Source organism: Capricornis sumatraensis, chromosome 14, assembly GCF_032405125.1.
Source record: "Capricornis sumatraensis isolate serow.1 chromosome 14, serow.2, whole genome shotgun sequence".
NCBI classification, from domain to species: domain Eukaryota; kingdom Metazoa; phylum Chordata; class Mammalia; order Artiodactyla; family Bovidae; genus Capricornis; species Capricornis sumatraensis.
In genome coordinates, this window is record NC_091082.1 from 12565689 (window position 1) to 12587901 (window position 22213).

Genomic DNA, 22213 nt, shown 5'->3' on the forward strand with positions numbered 1-22213 from the left:
AGGATGGCATAAACAATTCACAAAGGTGCTCAGCCCAGGGACAGTACAGCTCAATTTCTCCTGGGGTGAGCTGTCAGAGAGCGTCGAAGAATTGATGCTTTTCAATTGTGGTGCTGAAGAAAACTCTTGAGAGTTCTTTGGACTGCAAGGAGGTCAAACCTGTCAATCCTAAAGAAAATCAATCCTGAATATTCACTGGAAGGACTGATGCTGAAGCTGAAGCGCCAATACTTTGGCTACCTGATGCAAAGAGCCAACTCATTGGAAAAGACCCTGATGCTGGGAAAGATTGAGGGCAGGAGGAGAAGGGGACAACAGAGGATGAGATGGTTGGATGGCATCACTGACTCAATAGACATGAGTTTGAGCAAGCTCCGGGAGATGGTGAAGGACAGGGAAGCCTGTCATGCTGTAGTCCATGGGCTCGCAAAGAGTCTGACACGACATCATCCTGCCATTTCCTTCAGAAGCCTCCTGGAATAGACTCCTGAGGCGCCCAGCCTGGTGTCCAGCTGTTCCCCATTGGCCTCATCACAGAACAGCACCAGGTTTCTGGAAAAGATCAAGTGCAGCCTTTCCATGGGAGAAAGAGTGAGGGTCCCAAAGCCACCATCAGAAGTAAATCCCCCTTGTGTAAAGGAAATCTGGAAATATAATAGTGGGATTATTGCTACTCCTTGCTGTAGAAGGACTGCCCTGATGGCTCAGAGGGTAAAGCGTCTGCCTACAATGTGGGAGACCCAGGTTTGATCCCTGGGTCGGGAAGATCCCCTAGGGAAGGAAATGGCAACCTACTCCAGTACTCTTGCCTGGAAAATCCAATGGATGGAGGAACCTGGTGGGCTACAGTCCATGGGGTCGCAAAGAGTCGGACATGATAGAGCGACTTCACAAGCAAGCAAGCAAGCTACAGAAAGCACGGAGTGGGCATGGGAGGGGCTCTGGCCAACCCTGATTCTGGGTCTCTTCTCTCCTCTCCACTGTAGAGTCTCAGGCCCAGTGCCCTGGAAGCCACTCCTGGATGAGATCCAGAGCCAGGCCACCATCCTCTCTAGTATCAGAAGAATGTGGTACAGTCTACAGCCTCACAAATGCCTCCCACAAGGCAGACGTTGTTACTTCTATTTATGAGTGCCGCTTGCTCAGAGACATTAGATAACCTGCCCAAGTTCATACAGGTAGAAAAGAGGTGAGATCGGGACTCAAAACCAGGTTTGGGTTACAAGGCCAGTATCCCTTCTACGTCCCAGTTATCATGATGAGCAAAGATCTGCTTACTATCTACTGTGGCACTAGGGTCAGAAACTGTGGTCTGAAGTGAGGAAGGCTTATGCAAACAGAGGAAGGAGCAACTTCAAAAGCTCAGGCTGGTGTGTGAGGTTCATAAGCCCAGCTCCATCAGGACAGATGGACTGGGAAGAAGCAGTTGGATGTCAGGGGCTGACATGAGCAATGGCTGCAGTGGAGACAGAGAGTGGGTTCCCACATCTGCCCTGAGCCTTGATCCCATTAGGGCCTGCATCCCAGTTTCCAGTTCTCTAGTGTTGAAAGGCTGGGAAACTTTGCTCACTCATGACACTCAGCTTAGTTCTTTTCTCTTAAGGAGGCCTAAGGAGATTTCTTAGAGCTAAGCGGCCTCTTAAAGAAGTATATCCCCAAAGCCACAGTCACCCCTCAAAGCTTCCCTAGGAGTGGAGGGCAGAGAGTGACTCTGTTCCCTAGTGTTGCTCTCAAGAGCTCTTAATTAGATTAGCAATCAATCCCCACAGTAGTATAGCTTCATGGGTTTAGAAGTTCCTGGGTTTACAAACTGCCTACATATCCACAGTCCTATTTGACCCTCATAACGAAGAGAGCTTCGTTGGTAGCTCAGCCGGTAAAGAATCTGCCTGCAATGCAGGAGACCCCAGTTCGATCCCTGGGTCAGGAAGTTCCCCTGGAGAGGGATAGGCTACCCACTCCAGTATTCCTGAGCTTCCCTGGTGGCTCAGACGGTAAAGAATATGCTTGCAATGCAGGAGACCAGGGTTCAATTTCTGGATTGAGAAGATCCCTTGGAAGAGGGCACGGTAACCCACTCCAGTATTTTGGCCTGGAGACTCCCATAGACAGAGGAGCCTGGCAGGCTACAGTCCATGGGGCCACAAAGAGTCAGACACGACTGAGTGACTAAGCACGTAATGAAGAGAGCAAGGTCACTGGCGGCATCATGGTGGTAGAACCAGGGCCTGACTTCAGCTGATTCTCTTCCCACTATCAAGACCATCACTTAGATTAGAGCCAGAATCATGGAGAGGAGGTTATTCCAAGGTATAAATGCCACTGGAGATAATGAGGAGCAGGACAAAGTCCCAGCTTCCCCCCTGCCAGGCCCTCTTGGCATTAGCATCATGTAACTGCTGGCAATTGACACTTCTGAACTGTGGTGCCGGAGAAGACTCTTGAGAGTCCCTTGGACTGCAAGAAGATCCAACCAGTCCATCCTAAAGGAGATCAGTCCTGAATATTCACTGGAAGGACTGATGCTGAAGCTGAAACTCCAGTACTTTGGACATCTGATGCAAAGAGCTGATTCATTGGAAAAGACCCTGATGCTGGGAAAGATTGAGGGCAGGAGGAGAAGGGGACGACAGAGAATGAGATGGTTGGATGGCATCACTGACTCGATGGACATGAGTCTGAGCAAGCTCCAGGAATTGGTGATGGACAGGGAGGCCTGACGTGCTGCAGTCCATGGGGTCGCAAAGAGTGGCACACGACTGAGCGACTGAACTGAACTGTGGGCAGAGGTGGGCAGCATGGCTGTGGCAGGACCCACAGTCACCAAAACTGAGTCAGACAGCATAAATGTTACTATCATGAAAATCCAACAATTCTTCTAGAGCTTACGGGTTAGGAAGTCCTTAGTGCTTCTCCAGTCTTGCAAGTCATAAAAGGTTTGAGCTGGGAAAGACCTTGAAGAGCATCTCTATTCTACAGGCAAGGAGCTGAGGTCCAGAGAGGGAGGTTAAGTTCCCAAGGTCGTACAGATACCACCAGGCAGAGCCGGGTTTCCCATCCTGGGCTCCTGACTTGATTGTGGCAAGCATGTGATTTGTGTGGAAGCTCTGAAGAGCCTCAAACAAATCCACGACTAAGTCACACTTTCTCAAAGGATGTCCCCTCCATGCAGCCCAAGAGGCAGGAGCCACGTGGATCCCGTGAAGGGAAGGGGAAGTGCGACCAATCCCTGCTGCTTCTAAGACCCTCCCACTCAGAATTTGGTGACCATTTTCATCTCCTCCCTCCTCACTCATTCTTCCCACACTCACCCCAGTGGGCCATCCCACCAAGAACATGCAGTCCTTTGCCTTGTCACCCATCCTAACTATAAATGAGGGTATTTGGGAGAAGATAAGTGGCATTTGCAGAGTTTTTACCAGTTGCCAAGCACTGTGCTACCCCTCACTTCCCTTCAGTAGACAGGTGAGGGGAGCAGGCGAAGCCCCCACACCTGTTCACTTCTCTTCATTAAGCACGCCTCTCTCTACCAACGCCCCCTCCCACACACACCCATCTCAGGATTCAAATAGGGTCCTCCTTGCAGTTATTCACTCCTTCCCTCTCCTGGCTGAAGAACTAGTCAGATCAGGGTGGGACAAACAAGATAAGATACCAGCCTCTAAATCCCTGCTGCCTGTGGACCCCCAGGCAGGAGAGCCCAGATCTGCAGCACCACACCTATCACACACCTGGTCCCCAGACACGCTGTGAATACGGCAGCATCAAGGAAGCAGACAGTCTGAGTCTCCCTGTTTCCCAGGAGGTTGGGCGGGCAGCTATGACACCAAAGATAGGAGCAACCTTTCCGGCCTCCTCACCCTGCCTCAAGCCGAGTCAAAGGGCATAAACGTCATTGTCGTGAAAATCCAACAATTCTTCTAGAGCCTATTGGTTAGGTGTCCTGAGAGAACGCTTCTCCAATCTTGCAAAGTCATGAAAGGTTCTAACTGAAGAAGACCATGGAGAGCATCAGGCTGGGCAGTGCTGAGATGGGCAGAGATCCTCCGCCAGACTCTGGAGAGTGCTCCCTAAAAGATGCTGGTCTCAGTGGCAGCATCGCCATCCACCTGCTCTGTGCCCCGCAGGGAGTCTCTGGGCCCTGGTTTCCTGCTGAGTCCGGGGCTGAGGCCGCGGGCAGGCAGGCCACTCGAGCGGGTCAGCAGGGTGGCATGGCGGCTGGACAGACTGCCGTTGGAGAGCCGCCTGCGCGTCCTGGGCCCCATGCCTCTGCAGCAGGCCAGACGGCGCAGGGCACGCCGCCACAGGTGGCTGCTGAAGCCCATGTAGATCCAGGGGTCGCAGCAGCTGCTGAGGTTGCCCAAAAGCATGGAGACGGTGAAAGCCACGTTGGTCGAATCTGCCAAGGGAGAAGCACAAGGGTTTCAGAGCTGGAAGGGCCCTGGGAGAGAGTCCTGCTCCCTACAGAACAGAGGAGGAAGCTGAATCCCAAGGAGGACCACGTGGGGTTCTATAATCAGAAAGGATCACAGCTGGGACTCCAACCTGGGACTCCTAACTCCAGGGTTTTGCCTCACTGATTTATTTATTCATTTTGTGCCACAGGGTGATGACAGGAGCTGAGGCTTGCTCTAAGCTGACTTTAGAGACACAGACAGTCAGCAATAGGAGCAGCCCGAACTGGATCACTATCTTTGTTCCAAAATCTTGAATTATGAATCCCCTAATGGATGTCAAGCACGGGTGAGGCAATTTCTATAAAATCTGCAGGAAAAATGACCATGATTCTAGCCAAGTTTGGGCACACCTGCATTCCCACTTATGTCATAGATACGGATACACACTGCCTTCTGACCCCTTAGGGTCCGTCCCAGTCATTCTGTCATTCAGTTATTGTCCGTATGAGTATTGACTGTGCCAGGCCGGTGCTGGGGACCTCGTAGGCAATCAGTGGAGCCTGACAGCCTAGAGGTCCCATGAAGCCACCTCCAACTGTGCAGCTTCTAGGTACAGGGCATCCAGGCATCTCGTTCCTGGCCAGTGCTGTTCTCCGTCGTCAGAAATTACATCCAGAGAATGTCCCTTCTGCAGGGAAAACTAATTTCTCTCCTGGACAGTCAAAATGTGAGCCTTCAAAGACTCCGATAAGATTCCTTCCAGATATAATACTCTTTCTGAAAACGAAATGAAACTTCTCATGCCAGCAGGAAAGCTGCTGGGATGGGCCCCAGCCTTCTGCCAGACGCACCATGGCTAAGCTATGGCATGGGCTGCACACTGAGTTGCCCAGTGCTTTAGTGGAGGCTGTAGAATCACCGAGTGCCATGGCAGAGCTGGAAGGAATTGAGGGTTATGGCACAGACCTGAACCTAGGTCTCCCCTCTTTAAAGCAGCAGTTCTGCACCATTTCAACCAATGAACTCAAAGGCAAAGCTCAAGCGCCTGCTCTGTAAAGTGCCATGAAAGCTTCCAATATGCTGGGTCCTTGGGTGCTCTCCAGTGGTACTTGCAGCCCAAGAGAAGAAAAGACACAGGGTCAGGATACTTGAGAGAAAGCATGAATCACAGAGTTGAGAAGCATAGCAGTGAGAGCAAGGAGGGGACCAGCCTCAGCAACAAACCCAGGCTCCTGCAGCATGAAGGTGTCTGGCCTGCGCCCCAGTTAACTGAACACCTGGGGGCTGCAGACATTTGAGAAGCTGCTTTGGCTAAGGTGTGCATTCATCTCATCTGCTCCATCAGTATATGTATAGTGCCTAGATTAGGCCAGAGACTGAGGGTTTCCAGGGTTTCTTCACTTGGGAAGCATCTGTTTGGATTGGCCCCCCCGAGCCAGGCCCAGGTCGGGGCTCGAGATGCACCTGGAGCCCTGGAGTCTTCGGAGGCTCCAGCTCAGTCCTGGAGGGCAGACCTGCTACAGCGCGGCCTGGCAGAGGCTCCACTGATGGTCGGGGGCAAGGGCAAGTGCAAGGAGACAGCTTCCTGCCAAAGACTCAGGGACAAGAGGCCAGGAGGCCAGCGTGCCGTGGAGGGAAGCTGTGTGTACCGGAAAGCAAGTTTAAAGTAGTGAATGTCTGCTCAACTCATAGTCCCCGAAGGGCTTCTGGTTTTCTGAGGGACACTTTTTTCCTGCACTGCTTACTTGGAGAGGCCCTTGATTAGTGATAAGTCACTTATATACGGGTCTGAGGGACAGGCTGATGATGGTGGTGACTATAGGAGGCAAGCAAGAAAGCTTCTCGTAGGTTCCTTGATAATGGGCGAATGGCCTTCTCATCACTGGTGCCACCAGCTCAGCTATGATTGTTGGGAATAAGACAACAATAAAAGTCTGGATAAAGTTTGGCCTAAAAAGACCTTGATTCAATTTCTTGGCTCCATCTCTTACTAGAAGTGGCACTTTGGACCAGTTATTTCACCTCTCTGAAGCTCAGATTACTTAGATGTCAAGGGGAGAAGGTTACCCCTAAGTAGCACAAGGCCTAAATGTGCTTGGCACATAGAAAGCCCTCCTTCCTTCTATTCTGTGCTTGACTAGAGGTGGGGGCAGTCCCTAGAACAGGTTAGGGGTAATATGGTCATTGCTTAAAGGGTAATTTTATAAATAGCCTCTGGTCCACACTAGTGTCCAAAAAGTGGTTAAGGAGGGGTACAATGGGACTGTTACAATTCAGTATTGCTGAACTCTCTCTCTCTCTTTTTTTTAGCTTTTAAAAAAATTTATTTTTAATTGAAGGATAATTGCTTTACAATATTGTGTTGGTCTCTGCCATACATCAACATGAATCTTGCTGAACTCTCTGGCAGAGATGTGTTAATGTCATGAACAACCTTCCCCTTACTTCGTCTTTCCGGAAAAGATGTTTGGCTTGAGCGTGACCTAGGATGAGCAGATGGAGACTAGAAACAGAAGCACAGGGAAGGGAGATCACTCTAAGAGCTGGTAGGAAGGGGCAGTCTGGGTCTGCTGGTCAGTGAGTCCTCAGGAAGCTTCCAGGGCAAACTGTGCACAGGGTGTCCCTGGGGCAGTCACACGCTGCACCCATCATACACCCCGAGCTGTGCATGAAGAGTCTGCTGTACTAGAGAGCACCCAGTCACCCTGACAGGTGACCGCACACTTGTCCCCAACCCCTCTTCTTAGGAGAGCAGGAACAGATGTCTTTGAATACCACTTGCCAGCATTTGGGCTGCCCAGAAACAGCACTTTCCTTTCTCAGGACAAGCTCACCCCCAAATGGCCTGACCTGTTGGCAGTATCTGAAACTTAGGCTGCCGTCTATCTCACTCCCAAAAATGACCAGAATCAGGCCTCCCACATCCCACCGGGAACACAGTCCTCTTAGAAGGTCCCATTTGGTTTTTCACGTAGGAGGAAGGCCCTTCTCTTCATCACTTCCAGAGCTAGAATTTGGAAAGTGGGGGTACGGAGTTGAGGAAAGAAACGAGGAGATTCCAGGCCTAGGTTCTATTCGTCACTTCGCCTCTTCCTAGCTGTGTGGCCTTGGGCAGGTCAGGTATCCTCTCTGAGCCTCTGCTTTCTCATTAACAAGACAAAGGGTTGAATTTGGAATTTCAGGGTTGTGCCCCAGGGCTAATTATTTGAAAACGGCTGTTGAAAAGGAGTTCAAAGTCTTGTTCAGGTGTAGCAGGGGAAGAGTGCTGAGAGACACACTTCATGGGCCACAAACTGCCATCTGGACCAAATCATTTGAAAATTCCTTTCAAACCGTCTAGCAAACTGTCAGTTGCTTGGCCAAATCTACTCATGGTCATATCTTCATTAGGGCCAAATAGTATTTTAAAATGCTTAAATTATTTGCCAAAATTGTAGAATATGGAAATTTCACATTACAGGTACTCACATGGCATGTTTTGACTGGATGGGAGTCACAGCTGTCCCTTTTCACACCGGTTTAGGCACCATCTTTAAAGCTGCACCCGTTTGTTACCTGCCTGACCCTGGCAGCCTCTATGCTGTGCTGCCGTGCTAAGTCACTTCAGTCGTGTCCGACTCTGTATGACCCCATGGACTGTAGCCCACCAGGCTCCTCTGTCCACAGGATTCTCCAAGCCAGAATACTGGAGCAAGTTACCATGCCCTTCTCCAGGGGATCTTCCCGACCCAAGCACCGAACCCACGTCTCTTAAGTCTTCTGCACTGGCAGACGGGCACTGGCAGACTAGCGCCACCGGGGAAGGAGGCTCAGATGGTGAAGACTCTGCCTGCAGTGCGGGACACACGGATTCAATCCCTGGGTCGGAAAGACCCCCTGGAGAAGGAAATGGCAACCTGCTCCAGTATTCTGGCCTGGAGAATCCCAAGGACAGAGGAGCCTGGTAGGCTACAGTCCGTGGGGTCACAAAGAGTCAGACACGACTGAGTAACACGCACATAATGCTAAATGAGATCTTCAAACAGCTTTGAAGGGATTGATAGAAACCATTCAAAATGAATGCATACTAGAACTGTCCCTTTTCACACCGGAACAGACACCATCTTTAACTGCTTCACCCATTTGTTACCTGCCTGGCCCCGGGAGCCACTGTGGCCCTGTCCTAATTTACCACCTTCTCTCTTCTCTGCGTTTTCCCACCTCCTGCTCCTGCCTCTACCTTCCCAACCAGACCACACACTTGCCTTCATCGGGGGCATTCTCATCCCACACAGACCACATCTGGACACTGAAGAAAGGCGCCCAGCAGGCGATATAGGCCAGCACAATGACGAAAGTCATCTTCACAGTTCGGATCTTGGCCCGCGAGATGGTGCTGACACTGCTAACCCGGGATGGCAGCCCCTGAGTGGCTGCCACCGGGCCACGAGGAGCAGACGGCCTGTTCGCAGGGCCCCAGCTCCCTCCTTCGGCCTGCCCAGCCTCCGTCTTGACTTTGAGGTTTTTGCAGATTTCGTGGCAGATGAGGCTGTAGCAGGCTGTGAGCATGGCCACTGGTAGGATGAAGATGGCTAGGGTGGTCCAGGTGATGTAGGCCCGTGGCCCCCAAGGGAAGCGGAAGTCTGCCCAGCAGTCCAGCACTCCAGAGCCCTGGATCACCTCTCGTACGGAAAAAATGAAGACTTGAGGGAGGCTGAGGACCGCCGCCAGCAGCCAGGGGGCTGCGATGAGCGGGTAGGTGGACCGGCTGGGCTGCTGGAGGCTGCGCAGGGGGTGACAGACGGCCAGGTAGCGGTCCAGTGTCATGGCCAGCAGCATGTAGGTGGAAGCAAACATGCTCAGCACCTGCAGGTACTTGACGGCCCGGCAGAGCGGGTCGGGGCCCCGGAAGCGGTAGGTGATGTCCCACAGCAGCTGGGGCAGCACCTGGAAGAGCGCCACGCCCAGGTCGGTCAGAGCCAGATGCAGCACGAACACCTGCATGCGGGAGCGCTTGCGGACCGGCTGCCCCACCGTCAGGAGCACCGTCAGGTTGCCCCCTGTCGCCAGCGCCAGGACAGTGGCCAGGACGCCGATCTCCACCTTGGCCAGCTCCTCATCCCGGCCCAGCCAGGGTGTGGTGGCGTTCGCGGCAGCGAGGGTGCTCCCCGAGGTAGGAGCAGCCGTCCAAGGAGGCCTGGAATCCATGGTGGAAGTTGGCTGGGAGAGAAGCAGGCAGGGAGGTGGGGATGGACGCAGGGTGTGAGCGCAAGTAGAGAGGCCGCAGGAATGAGACGGAGTGGGCAGGAGGAGGTTAAAGATGGAAGAAAGGGGAAGGGTGGGATGACCAGAAGGAGGCTGAGACTGTGTGGCAGGAGTTAAGAGGGCAGGGATGGGGAGACTGAGGTAAGGAAGAAGATGCTGAGCCCAGAGAGGGGCGGGGGGACCCGGGAGCGACGGGAAGCAAGAGTCAGGGAGCCGAGGAGTCAGGAAGGGGAGAATGGGCGAGGCTGGGCAAGGCGAGCCTTCTGGAAGGGTAAAAAGACTGGGGGAGCTGGCACCACTCCCCAGTGCGCCTCATATCCACTTTCCCCAAACTTTCCTGCAAGCGGGTGCCCCTAAACCTGTTTGCAGGAGCGCTCCTGGCCGGAGGAGTCGCTGGAAAACGCCGCTGAGCCCACTCGCCCGGGCTGGCGGCTCGGCGCGAGCAGGCTTTATGCGCTTGCATCTGAGAGCGGCGGCCCCTGCGCGCCGCGTGGCTCCTGCCGGGGAGGGCGGAGTGACACCGTAAGCGACCAACCGCGGGGCCCCGAGAGGCTGGCTGGGGGGGCGGGGGGCGCGGGAGTGGGGACTCGAGGGAGGCCCGGGAGGAGGCGCAGAGGGGCAGGTGGGCCCCGGACAGACAGGGAGCCAGAGAAGCCGACGGCGTGGCGAGCGCCCACCGGCCGGCGGCGCCCGCGGACAGACGAGCTCCCCGTGGCTCGCGCCTGGAACCGTCGGACTGTCTCCGGTGGTGGCCGCCCACCTACCGGGGACCCCGAGGCCGGCAGCGCTGGGGGGTCCCTGTCCCCCAGGTAGCCCCCCAAGGGTGGCCAGGTGGGCGAGGCAGCGCCCCAGACGGAGCCCGGGGCCGTCTGCGGTGGCGTCTGACCGCAGGCTTTGGGGAAACCTGGAGCCGTAAAGGCGGGAAGAAAATAAAGGCGAGGCTGAGGGTGGAGAGGAGGCAGCTGCGGAGAGCGCACGGTGGGACGAGCCGGTCCTGGGGAACCGGGGTCCAGGGGAGGGCTTCGCCTCCAGGCTTCCCGGAGTCTTGCACCAGCGGGCACCTCAAGGCGGTTTAACCACCCTGGGAGGTAGAAAACTGAGGTGGTGGAAGCTACGGGACTCGCTCTAGAAAATCACGGAGCTAGCGGAGCAGTGGAGGCGGGCCTAGGCCCAGTGCTTTCCCAGAGCGGCCTGTGCTAACATCCGTGAGAGGCACGGGTGCGGATAAAAAGAAACCGCCGGGCCCAGAGGAAGCTCACAGGGCGGTGGAGACAGTGCAACAGTGCCGCGGTGCTGGGTGTGGAATTCATTTTATTTTTAGTACATAGAGGAGGTGGATCACTGGGACTCCAGAGCAGAAGCTCCTTAGGAGTGACAACGGCATCGTCCGCTACCCTCAGAAAGGCCAGGGCCCATCATCATTCTGGAGGTCCGCTTGTCTTGCCTTTTAATCAAACCTGACCCCCCTTTATACTGTCATCCGTCCACCACGTATCCAATTAAGGTCCCTTCTTGACTCGCCTCCACCCTACGCAGCCTGCACATTCATCTCCAGCTCATCCTTCATGGTTCAAACACTCACATTCCTCACCTAAAATACATTAGCTTCCTTTTGTGCTGTGCAGCCCAACCCTTTGACAGCGAAACTCAAAAGGGCTGTTTGTCTCCATCTTCTTACTCCCATTCACTTCTCGATGTATTCATTTAAAATTATATGTAGTTAGACATATGATATCAAACTATACGTACCATTCTGGAACTTGCTTTTTAAATTCCACTTTATTTTTTAGGTCTGCCCGTGGTAACACATAGATCTAGCTTATTCAGTTCCTCATGCACACTATTGAAGTATGTGAATATAATGCATTTTGTTTATTCATGATTTTAGGTTATTTTCAGCTATTTAATTTTTAATGCTACAATGAACATTCTTTATCTATGCGTCCTTATGTGCGAATTTCTCTCAGGTGTACATACAGATGTGTATGCTTGATGTAAGTATTATTGGACCATACAGTGTATGAATTTTCAATTAGATAGATCCATACCTTAAATTTTGTCTCCAAATGTGTTGTGCCGATTTAGTCTCCCACCAGTTGCGTTTGAGTTTTCCACCGTCGTCACAGTCAGACTTTCTAATTTTCACCAATTTGATAGATATGAAATAGCATCTCATGCTGCTTTTATTCTATTTCACTGACTATTAATTGAGTATCTTACCATGTGTTTATTTGTTGTTTGGGCTTTTGTGAGTTGTTTATAGCCTCTGCACAATTTTTGATCAGATGGTTTTTCTTATCAGTTTGTAGGAAATCTCTATATGTTCTGATATGAATCTTTTATGTATTCTGATACATTGCATATCTTCTCTAATCTATCACTTATCTTTTGTTTATGGGGTCATTTGTTACAAAGAAAGTTTTTTAATGAAATCAGTATTTTCTTTTATCATTTCTGCTTTTTGTGACTTGTGTTCCCTATCTCAAGAACAGAGAGGTCCCGTATTTTTTTCTAACCCGTTTAACATTTGGTTTTCATTTTCTAAGTCTTCATCCATTTAGAATTTATTTTGTGTATGTGTGAGATAAGAGTAGCTTCACTTTTCTCCCGCATGACGAATCAGTTCTCAGTTTACTGAGTACTCCGTTCCCACCATCACCAGTATAATACATTAAGTTTCAAAGTCTGTATCAGTGCTATTTCTGGGGTCTCTGCTCTGTTCCGTTGTTTTATTTTTATCCCTGTTCTATTATTTCACTGTTTGATGTTCTAAAGCTTTATAATAAACTTTAATGTATAGGAAAAAAAGCCAACAAGCCTCCATCTTGTTCTTACTTTCAAACCATTTTGGAAATTGTGAGGTTAGGCATCAGTTTGTCTAGTACCACAAAAATTTCTGTTGAGTTTTCATTTGAAAGCACTGAATTTAGAGAATATTTTGGGGGGGAGAATTGACATATTTATAATTTTATTCAGATCTATTTTATGTCCTCCAATAATATTTAATAATTTTCTTCATAAATGTCTTCCCACGGAGGAGCCAGGCAGGTTACAGTCCATGGGACCACAAAGGGTCAGACATGGCTAAGCAACTGAACAGCAGGCACTTTTTCACAGGTTTCCTCCCATGTACCTAGTAATTTCTATTGCCACTCTACATAGAATTTTGTTCTATCATATTTTCTAATAACTATTATTTGTCAGTTATTGCCAGTATTTGGGGGTAATATTGATTTTTTAACTTGCTCTTAAATTTAGCAATTCACTGCATCCTCTTATATTAGTAAATTATTTTGGACTATCTATGCTTATAATGTTCTCTGCAAACAGCAATCATTTTTTGTCTTTCATTCCAATTCTATTTAACTCATTTCTTTTCCTTGTCTTACTGTAATAGCTAAGACTCCACTACAGTGTTCAATAGCAGACAACATTGATTTCTGACTTTAGTGAAAATGCTTCTAAAGTTTCATCATTAAATATCATACTTATGGTAGATCCTCTTCACTTTGCAATTTTAAAAATATCCTCATTTTTTTACATGCACATAGTTTAAAGATTTTATTTTCTTGGGCTCAAAAATCACTGAGGATAGTGGCATAGCCATGAAATAAAAAGATGCTTGCTCCTTGGAAGGAAAGCTATGACAAATCTAGACAGCATATTAAAAAGCAGAAATATTACTTTGCCAACAAAGGTCTGTCTAGTCAAAGCTATGGTTTTTCCAGTGGTCATGTATGGATGTGAGAGTTGGACTATAAAGAAAGCTGAACACCGAAGAATTGATGCTTTTGAACTGTGGTGTTGGAGAAGACTCTTGAGAGTCCCTTGGACAGCAATGAGATCAAACCAGTCCATCCTAAAGGAAATCAATTCTGAATATTCACTGGAAGGGCTCATGCTGAAGGTGAAGCTCCAGTGCTTTGGACACCTGATGTGAAGACCTGACTCGTTGGAAAATACCCTGATTCTGGGGAAGATTGAAGGCAAAAAGAGAAGGGGGCAGCAGAGGATGAGATGGTTAGATTGCATCACTGACTCAAAGGACATGAGTCTGATCAAAGTCTGGGAGATAGTGGAGGATAGAGGTGCCTGCAGTATGCAGTTCATGGGGTTGCAAAGAGTAGGCCATGACTTAGTAACTGACGACAGCAACAATATATATACATGTTGCTCTTTGCCATGCCCTGGAGGAGGGCATGGCAACCCACTCCAGTACTCTTGCCTGGAGAATCCCCATGGACAGAGGAGCCTGGCGGACTACAGTCCATGGGGTCTCAAAGAGTCAGACATGACTGAGCAACTAAACTCAGCAATCTTCCCAATAGAGTAATCGGAATAGTGAGTCTCCACCTGAGGCTGACTTTATATGAACTGAAAGTTGAATCTGTAAGGAGTAATGGAGATTGATAAAGTCTCTCACTCAAAATATTTAAAAATTTAAGACCTGGTTCATCCTCACATGAATTAATCTAATCCTTTACAAAAGGATTTGCTTCCACGGATTTGAATGTTGGCTACTGCATTATAACCAGTAGACTAAGATGCAGAGAAATCACAATTGAAATTCTTAGATGGCCACTTCAAGTAAAGAAGAAAGAAGTATTCTGTTTTCATATGTTCAACTTGAACATAATATTTTCAGAAATAGATCTACAATGGAAAATAAAATTTATTTGTATACTTATCAATAACTCCTCTGTTAATAATCTTCCATTTCGTCCAGAAGGGTGAACTCCAAATTCTTCCCGCATTATTATTGGCCAGTGAAGAATGGAGAATGTGTGTTCCTCTTGTATCACACCAAGACCTGGGCGGAAGAAAGTAGATAAGAGTATTTTCATCCTTAGCCTCTGGGTGTCTGGCATGCAGAGGCTTCTTCTTGGTTGGGACTTGAATGCTCTTAGCATGTTGAGTTACTTGCCAGAGCTGGCGCTTCAGAGAGATGCTTGGTTCCTTGTCTTCACACTTGTCATCCACCAGGCACTGGCCTTTCTGCTTCCCTGGGTAACCCTTGATTCACTGTCCCATAAGTGTCTAGATGGAGGAAGCAGTCTGGGAAAGATGGGGACTATGGGGACTAATGGACCTTTTATAGCCTTGTTGTAGCCACTGTCTTCTGTTAAGTTGGTTTAACCCTGAGACTGATGGACACACATGGGTAAAATAAGTTGGTATAGAGAATGGGAGAGGCATCTGAACAGGTATTGAACTCAGGGACTCTCCAAAAGCTTCCAGTTCCTCTCACCACAAAACATCTTGAAAAGTCCTAGAATGCAGGAGTTGAAAGGGACTTATACCTTGGTTCAGACCAAGAGACTTAGAGACCATCAAATCCCATTCTCTCCTTGTCCAGAAGTAAGTCCAGCCTGAAAGCCAAACACATGAGTGAGGTCCTCAACACCACATGGACATCAAAAGTGAGAGCCCGGCCAAGTCTGTCCTTGTGCTCTTTGCCCCATCACTCCCTCAGGACAGCGATTCTCCACCTTGACTGTGCAACGCAACCTCCTGACAAACTGTAAAACGCTGAGGCCTCACTCACAGAGAAGGCAATGGCAACCCACTCCAGTGTTCTCGCCTGGAGAATCCCAGGGACAGGCGAGCCTGGTGGGCTGCTGTCTATGGGGTCACACAGAGTCGGACACGACTGAAGCAACTTAGCAGCAGCAGCAGCACCCACAGAAATTCTATTTGGATCCACTGCTGAAGGGCAAATGTTTTAGCACTGAAGCTGATAAAACACTGCTTGACCCATACTAGAAGGCCAGTAAGTTTTTGTTGAGTGTTAATTTAGAATTTAATGAGCACAAACAAACAAATGGATTATCCCCAGCAGGTAAGATTTTATTTTATTTGTCAACTTAATCGTAGACATTTAAAAATATTCACAGAAGTAGAGAGACTACTGTAATTATTTTGATAGTAGATAATTTACCTTTAGAGGTTTCTGAAGAGTAGATCAGAGAAGTGACTAACGCTGCTGAGAATTCTCACACCCCCATGGGGCCAGGGTTGAGTTACCTGTATGCAGTATGTTTGGGAACCTCTCAGACCATAACCCCCTGAGTATGAAGCTGTGAGAGATGCAAATGGGGGACCCAGTGCCCAGGCATCCTGGAAGCCAGAAACAGAGCAAGCAGCTAAAGTTGGGAGGCCTTTTATACAATATGCATATTTTGCAAGCCTGGCCCTAGAGCAGTCCTCAGCTCCAACCAAGTGAAGCAGAATTAGTGCTAGACAGTGTCACCGGGGCTAGGGCTGTCTCCCAGAAGTATTCAGCTCTCTGGGGTGGCTTTTTAGGACAGGAAGTGATTCTGTTATGTTCAAATAACACCGCCTTTGACACCCATTACGGGACTGTTGAAACTTTCCCCATTAATTATCATCAGTTTATGAGAAAGTCTTGGTTTTGGTTACAAGCTCATTGTGGCTATCAGAACTCTTAAATACATTTCCTTGAAGTTTAATGAAATGAAAGCAGTGACTCACCAAGGATAAATGCACACCATATCTTTCTAGTTTCCGGGTAAACTGGTCCCCAGCCAACTTAGTGGTCTTGGTTGTTTGAGGTTAGGAGCCCTGGAAAGGGGGGGCCCTGGGGTGGGGCACAGCTCCTGAGCTCATGGGATCAGGAAGGTGGGGGACAGCTGCAGAATCCTGCTTCTTCCTCTAGCGCTCCCCACGCCCCCAGCAAAGTAGAGTGTCGTCATTAAGTAGGCCCACGTACCTCCCCACCCGACCTCCGTTCAGCTATGTAAGAGGAGGGCGGTTTGCTTTCAGCACCTTTAAAGCCTGCTGTCGGGATCTCTGTGCCTCTTTTCCTTTACTTCTTGCCCCATCCCCCCTCCACGTTTCCAAGCCCTCATGCTGTGCCCGGCAGCCCAGGGATCCCCATGGCAAGTTTTCCTGCCCAGGTTGGGTAGGCGGATGGGTAAGTGACAGCCCATGTTAGAGATACACCTCTCTCTTTCTCTTCTTATCCACACTTACCTATTCGGTGACCTACTAATGGAGGGCAGTGGCAGGGAGCTCATTAACTTATATTGTTAGCGCATACAGGTAGGTAGCGTGAAATGGTCAGGGCATCTATTATTCATCCCTGGTGATAACAATATCCCCAGCTCTTACCATAGCTCTTGGTACATAGTGGGTGCTCAGTAAATGTTTATTGGAAAGATGGATGAAAGAAATGGAAAAAAAAATCACTGGACCTAACGCTGGACCCACATTCTCCTCTTGGTGCTGTTCGTAGCTCAGTGTCTTTGATGATGTCACCTCATCACTCTGGCCTCAGTTTCCTCTTGCATAAACCAAGGTGGGTGGATGAAATTTCCTGCACTGCCTCTTTTATGGTTCTAAGCTGATACAAGTCCTGATCTGTGCTGAGGAGATATTAATACTTACGTTTAAAACAGACCTGAGAAACAATATCTAACCCAAGGAGAAGCTCTAATTCTGAAAATTCAGAGCCCACACAGCCAGGAAAGTCAAAGTCATGGGCCAGATTAGTTTTCTGGGGGCTGATTCTGACCCAGTGTCTAAGACAGCAGCAGGTATTAGCAACTGCCCCACAGAGGATGCCTGAAGGTCATGCAGCGGGACCAGGTTGCAGGCGGTGCTGTGCAGGGGGGTGTGCAGGGTGAGAGGCTTACCTCTGTGAGGTGCCGCCCATGCAGGTCCATGCCCATGCCCTTCCCAGGGTCGACCTAAATTCACATCTGATCTCTAACGTACTTCCACCATAAGAATTAGGTGTCCTGATTGCCTCAGTTCAAGGAATGTCACTGTGGAGGCATCAGGGACTAGTTTAAAATGGAATAAACAACAAGGACCTACTGTATGGCATCAGTTCAGTCCAGTTCAGTCGCTCAGTCGTGTCTGACTCTTTGCGACCCCATGAATCGCAGCACACCAGGCCTCCCTGTCCATCACCAACTCCCAGAATTCACTCAGACTCACGTCCATCGAGTCAGTGATGCCATCCAGCCATCTCATCCTCTGTCGTCCCCTTCTCCTCCTGCCCCCAATACCTCCCAGCATCAGAGTCTTTTCCAATGAATCAACTCTTCACATGAGGTGGCCAAAGTACTAGAGTTTCAGCTTTAGCATCATTCCTTCCAAAGAAATCCCAGGGCTGATCTCCTTCAGAATGGACTGGTTGGATCTCCTTGCAGTCCAAGAGACTCTCAAGAGTCTTCTCCAACACCACAGTTCTAAAGCATCAATTCTTCAGCGCTCAGCCTTCTTCACAGTCCAACTCTCACATCCATACATGACCACGGGAAAAACCATAGCCTTGACTAGATGGACCTTAGTCGGCAAAGTAATGTCTCTGCTTTTTAATATGCTATCTAGGTTGGTCATAACTTTTCTTCCAAGGGCAGCGTCTTTTAATTTCATGGCTGCAGTCACCATCTGCAGTGATTTTGGAGCCCCAAAAAATAAAGTCTGATGCTGTTTCCACTGTTTCCCCATCTATTTCCCATGAAGTGATGGGACCGGATGCCATGATCTTCATTTTCTGAATGTTGAGCTTTAAGCCAACTTTTTCACTCTCCTCTTTCACTCTCATCAAGAGGCTTTTTAGCTCCTCTTCACTTTCTGTCATAAGGGTGGTGTCATCTGCATATCTGTGGTTATTGATATTTCTCCCGGCAATCTTGATTCCAGCTTGTGTTTCTTCCAGTCCAGCATTTCTCATGATGTTAAATAAGCAGGGTGACAATATACAGCCCTGACGTACTGCTTTTCCTATTTGAAACCAGTCTGTTGTTTCATGTCCAGTTCTAACTGTTGCTTCCTGGCCTGCATACATATTTCTCAAGAGGCAGGTCAGGTGGTCTGGTATTCCCATCTCTTTCAGAATGTTCCCCAGTTTATTGTGATCCACACAGTCAAAGGCTTTGGCGTAGTCAATAAAGCAGAAATAGATGTTTTTCTGGAACTCTCTTGCTTTTTCAATGATCCAGCAGATGTTGGCAATTTGATCTCTGGTTCCTCTGCCTTTTCTAAAACCCGCTTGAACATCTGGAAGTTCACAGTTCACAGATTGCTGAAGCCTGACTTGGAGAATGTTGAGCATTACTTTGCTAGCGTGTGAGATGAGTGCAATTGTGTGGTAGTTTGAGCATTCTTTGGCATTGCCTTTCTTTGGAATTGGAATGAAAACGGACCTTTTCCAGTCCTGTGGCCACTGCTGAGTTTTCCAGATTTGCTGGCATATTGAGTGCAGCACTTTCACAGCATCATCTTTCAGGATTTGAAATAGCTAAACTGGAATTCCATCACCTCCACTAGCTTTGTTCATAGTGATGCTTTCCAAGGCCCACTTGACTTCACATTCCAGGATTTGAGTGATGTACAGACTTGACATACATTATTGTGAATTCTCACTGCAACCCTGGAAAATAAACACTGCATTATAATTCTTTCTGTCTCTCTTTCTCTTAATGGTGAGGAAATTGAAATGATTCACAGAGGTTAACTGACTTGCCCACAGAGCCAGTAAGTGAGGGACCAGGATTCCAAATCTTTTCCAGAAAAGATTCCAGAACTCAACCTTTCCTCTGTTCTTAAGTACTTCAAAGAGATAACAGAAAAAGATCACAGCATTCCCCATTATCTACTCAATAAAACAGTATAATAACAACTAAAATTTACATACTCTTCAGAGCTGAAAAATTATTTTACATTCTCTCATTTAATTCTCACCATGATCTGAGCCACAGTGAGCTCCCGGTCTTGTTTGTGCTAACTGTATAGAGCTTCTCCATCTTTGGCTGCAGAGAATATAATCAATCTGATTTCTGTGTTGACCATCTGGTGATGTCCATGTGTAGTCTTCTCTTATGTTGTTGGAAGAGGGTGTTTGCTATGACCAGTGCGTTCTCTTGGCAAAACTTTATTAGTCTTTGACCTGCTTCATTCCACACTCCAAGGCCAAATTTGCCTGTTACTCCAGGTGTTTCTTGACTTCCTACTTTTGCATTCCAGTCCTCTATAATGAAAAGGACATCTTTTTTGGGTGTTAGTTCTAAAAGGTCTTGAAGGTCTTCACAGAACCATTCAACTTCAGCTTATTCAGTGTTACTGGTTGGGGCATAGGCTTGGATTACCGTGATATTGAATGGTTTGCCTTGGAAATGAACATAGATCATTCTGTCATTTTTGAGATTGCATCCAAGTACTGCATTTCAGTCTCTTTTGTTGACCATGATGGCTACTCCATTTCTTCTAAGAGATTCCTGACCACAGTAGTAGATATAATGGTCATCTGAGTTAAATTCACCCATTCCAGTCCATTTTAGTTCACTGATTCCTAGAATGTCAACATTCACTCTTGCCATCCCCTGTTTGACCACTTCCAATTTGCCTTGATTCATGGACCTAATATTCCAGGTTCCTATGTGATATTGTTCTTTACAGTGTCAGATCTTGCTTCTATCACCAGTCACGTCCACAACTAGGTATTGTTTTTGCTTTGGCTCCATCCCTTCATTCTTTCTGGAGTTATTTCTCCAGTAGCATATTGGGCACCTACTGACCTGGGGAGTTCCTCTTTCAGTATCCTATCATTTTGCCTTTTCATACTGTTCATGGGGTTCTCAAGGCAAGCATACTGAAGTGGTTTGCCATTCCCTTCTCCAGTGGACCACATTCTGTCAGACCTCTCCACCATGACCTGCCCGTCTTGGGTGGCCCCACACGGCATGGCTTAGTTTCATTGAGTTTCATGGCATGGCTTAGTTTCACTGAGTTAGACAAGGCTGTGGTCCATGTGATTAGATTGGCTAGTTTCCTGTGATTATGGTTTCACCTCCTTATTGCCAAATTCAGACTTAAATTGAAGAAAGAAGGGGAAACCACTAGACCATTCAGGTATGACCTACATCAAATCCCTTATGATTATACAGTGGAAGTGAGAAATAGATTTAAGGGCCTAGATCTGATAGACAAAGTGCCTGATGAACTATGGACAGAGGTTCGTGACATTGTATAGGAGACAGGGATCAAGACCATCCCCATGGAAAAGAAATGCAAAAAAGCAAAATGGCTGTCTGAGGAGGCCTTACAAATAGCTGTGAAAAGACGAGAAGCCAAAAGCAAAGGAGGAAAGGAAAGATATAAGCATTTGAATGCAGAGTTCCAAAGAATAGCAAGGAGAGATAAGAAAGCCTTCCTCAGTGATCAATGCAAAGAAATAGAGGAAAATAACAGAATGGGAAAGACTAGAGATATCTTCAAGAAAATTAGAGATACCCAGGGAACATTTCATGCAAAGATGGGCTCAATAAAGGACAGAAGTGGTATGGACCTAACAGAAGCAGAAGATACTAAGAAGAGGTGGCAAGAATACACAGAAGAACTGTACAAAAAAGTTCTTCATGACCCAGATAATCACGATGGTGTGATCACTCACCTAGAGCCAGACATCCTGGAATGTGAAATCAAGTGGGCCTTAGAAAGCATCACTATGAACAAAGCTAGTGGAGGTGATGGAATTCCAGTTTAGCTATTTCAAATCCTGAAAGATGATGCTGTAAAAGTGCTGCACTCAATATGCCAGCAAATCTGGAAAACTCAGCAGTGGCCACAGGACTGGAAAAGGTCCATTTTCATTCCAATCCCAAAGAAAGGCAATGCCAAAGAATGCTCAAACTACCGCACAATTGCACTCATCTCACACACTAGTAAAGTAATGCTCAACATTCTCTAAGCCAGGCTTCAGCAATATGTGAACTGTGAACTTCCAGATGTTCAAGCTGGATTTAGAAAAGGCAGAGGAACCAGAGATCAAATTGCCAACATCCACTGGATCATTGAAAAAGCAAGAGAGTTCCAGAAAAGCATCTATTTCTGCTTTATTGACTATGCCAAAGCCTTTGACTGTGTGAAGTGAAGTGAAGTGAAGTCACTCAGTCATGTCTGACTCTTTGCGACCCCATGCACTGTAGCCTACCAGGCTCCTCCATCCATGGGATTTCTGGAGTGGGTTACCATTTCCTTCTCCAGGGGATTTTCCCAACCCAGGGGTCAAACCCAGATCTCCCGCATTGTAGGCAGACACTTTACCATCTGCGTGATTGTGTGGATCACAATAAACTGTGGAAAATTCTGAAAGAGATGGGAATACCAGACCACCTGACCTGCCTCTTGAGAAACCTATGTGCAGGTCAGGAAGCAACAGTTAGAACTGGACATGGAACAACAGACTGGTTCCAAATAGGAAAAGGAGTATGTCAAGGCTGTATATTTGCTTATTTAACTTATATGCAGAGTACATTATGAGAAACGCTGGGCTAGAACATGTGCAAGCTGGAATCAAGATTGCCAGGAGAAATATCAATAACCTCAGATATGCAGATGACACCACCCTTATGGCAGAAAGTGAAGAGGAACTAAAAAGCCTCTTGATGAGAGTGAAAGAGGAGAGTGAAAAAGTTGGTTTAAAGCTCAACGTTCAGAAAACTAGAATCATGGCATCTGGTCCCATGACTTCATGGGAAATCGATGGGGAAACAGTGGAAACAGTGGCTGCCTTTGTTTTTTGGGGCTCCAAAATCACTGCA

The 22213-nt window shown here is 48.1% G+C and overlaps 1 protein-coding gene and 1 pseudogene across 1 annotated transcript; both read right to left on the minus strand.

The window, feature by feature from the left end:
• Window positions 1–4070: 4070 nt before the first annotated feature.
• On the minus strand, window positions 4071–9584 carry AVPR1B (arginine vasopressin receptor 1B). The gene is made up of 2 exons (XM_068986449.1): window positions 8642–9584; window positions 4071–4399 (listed from the first exon to the last, which is right to left on the minus strand). The coding sequence occupies exons 1-2, from the start codon at window positions 9582–9584 to the stop codon at window positions 4071–4073; spliced, it is 1272 nt and encodes a 423-aa protein (XP_068842550.1).
• Window positions 9585–10090: 506 nt separating this feature from the next.
• Window positions 10091–22213, minus strand: part of LOC138090693 (14-3-3 protein zeta/delta-like) — a 51227-nt pseudogene continuing 39104 nt past the window's right edge.

Bases quoted from the DNA above. Each gene is read 5' to 3' on its own strand.
- AVPR1B (XM_068986449.1), bottom strand. From the start codon at position 9,584: ATGGATTCCAGGCCTCCTTGGACGGCTGCTCCTACCTCGGGGAGCACC. The intron at 4,400-8,641 runs GCAAGTGTGTGG...CTCCCTTGGCAG, and splicing joins TGAGAATGCCCCCGATGAAG to ATTCGACCAACGTGGCTTTC.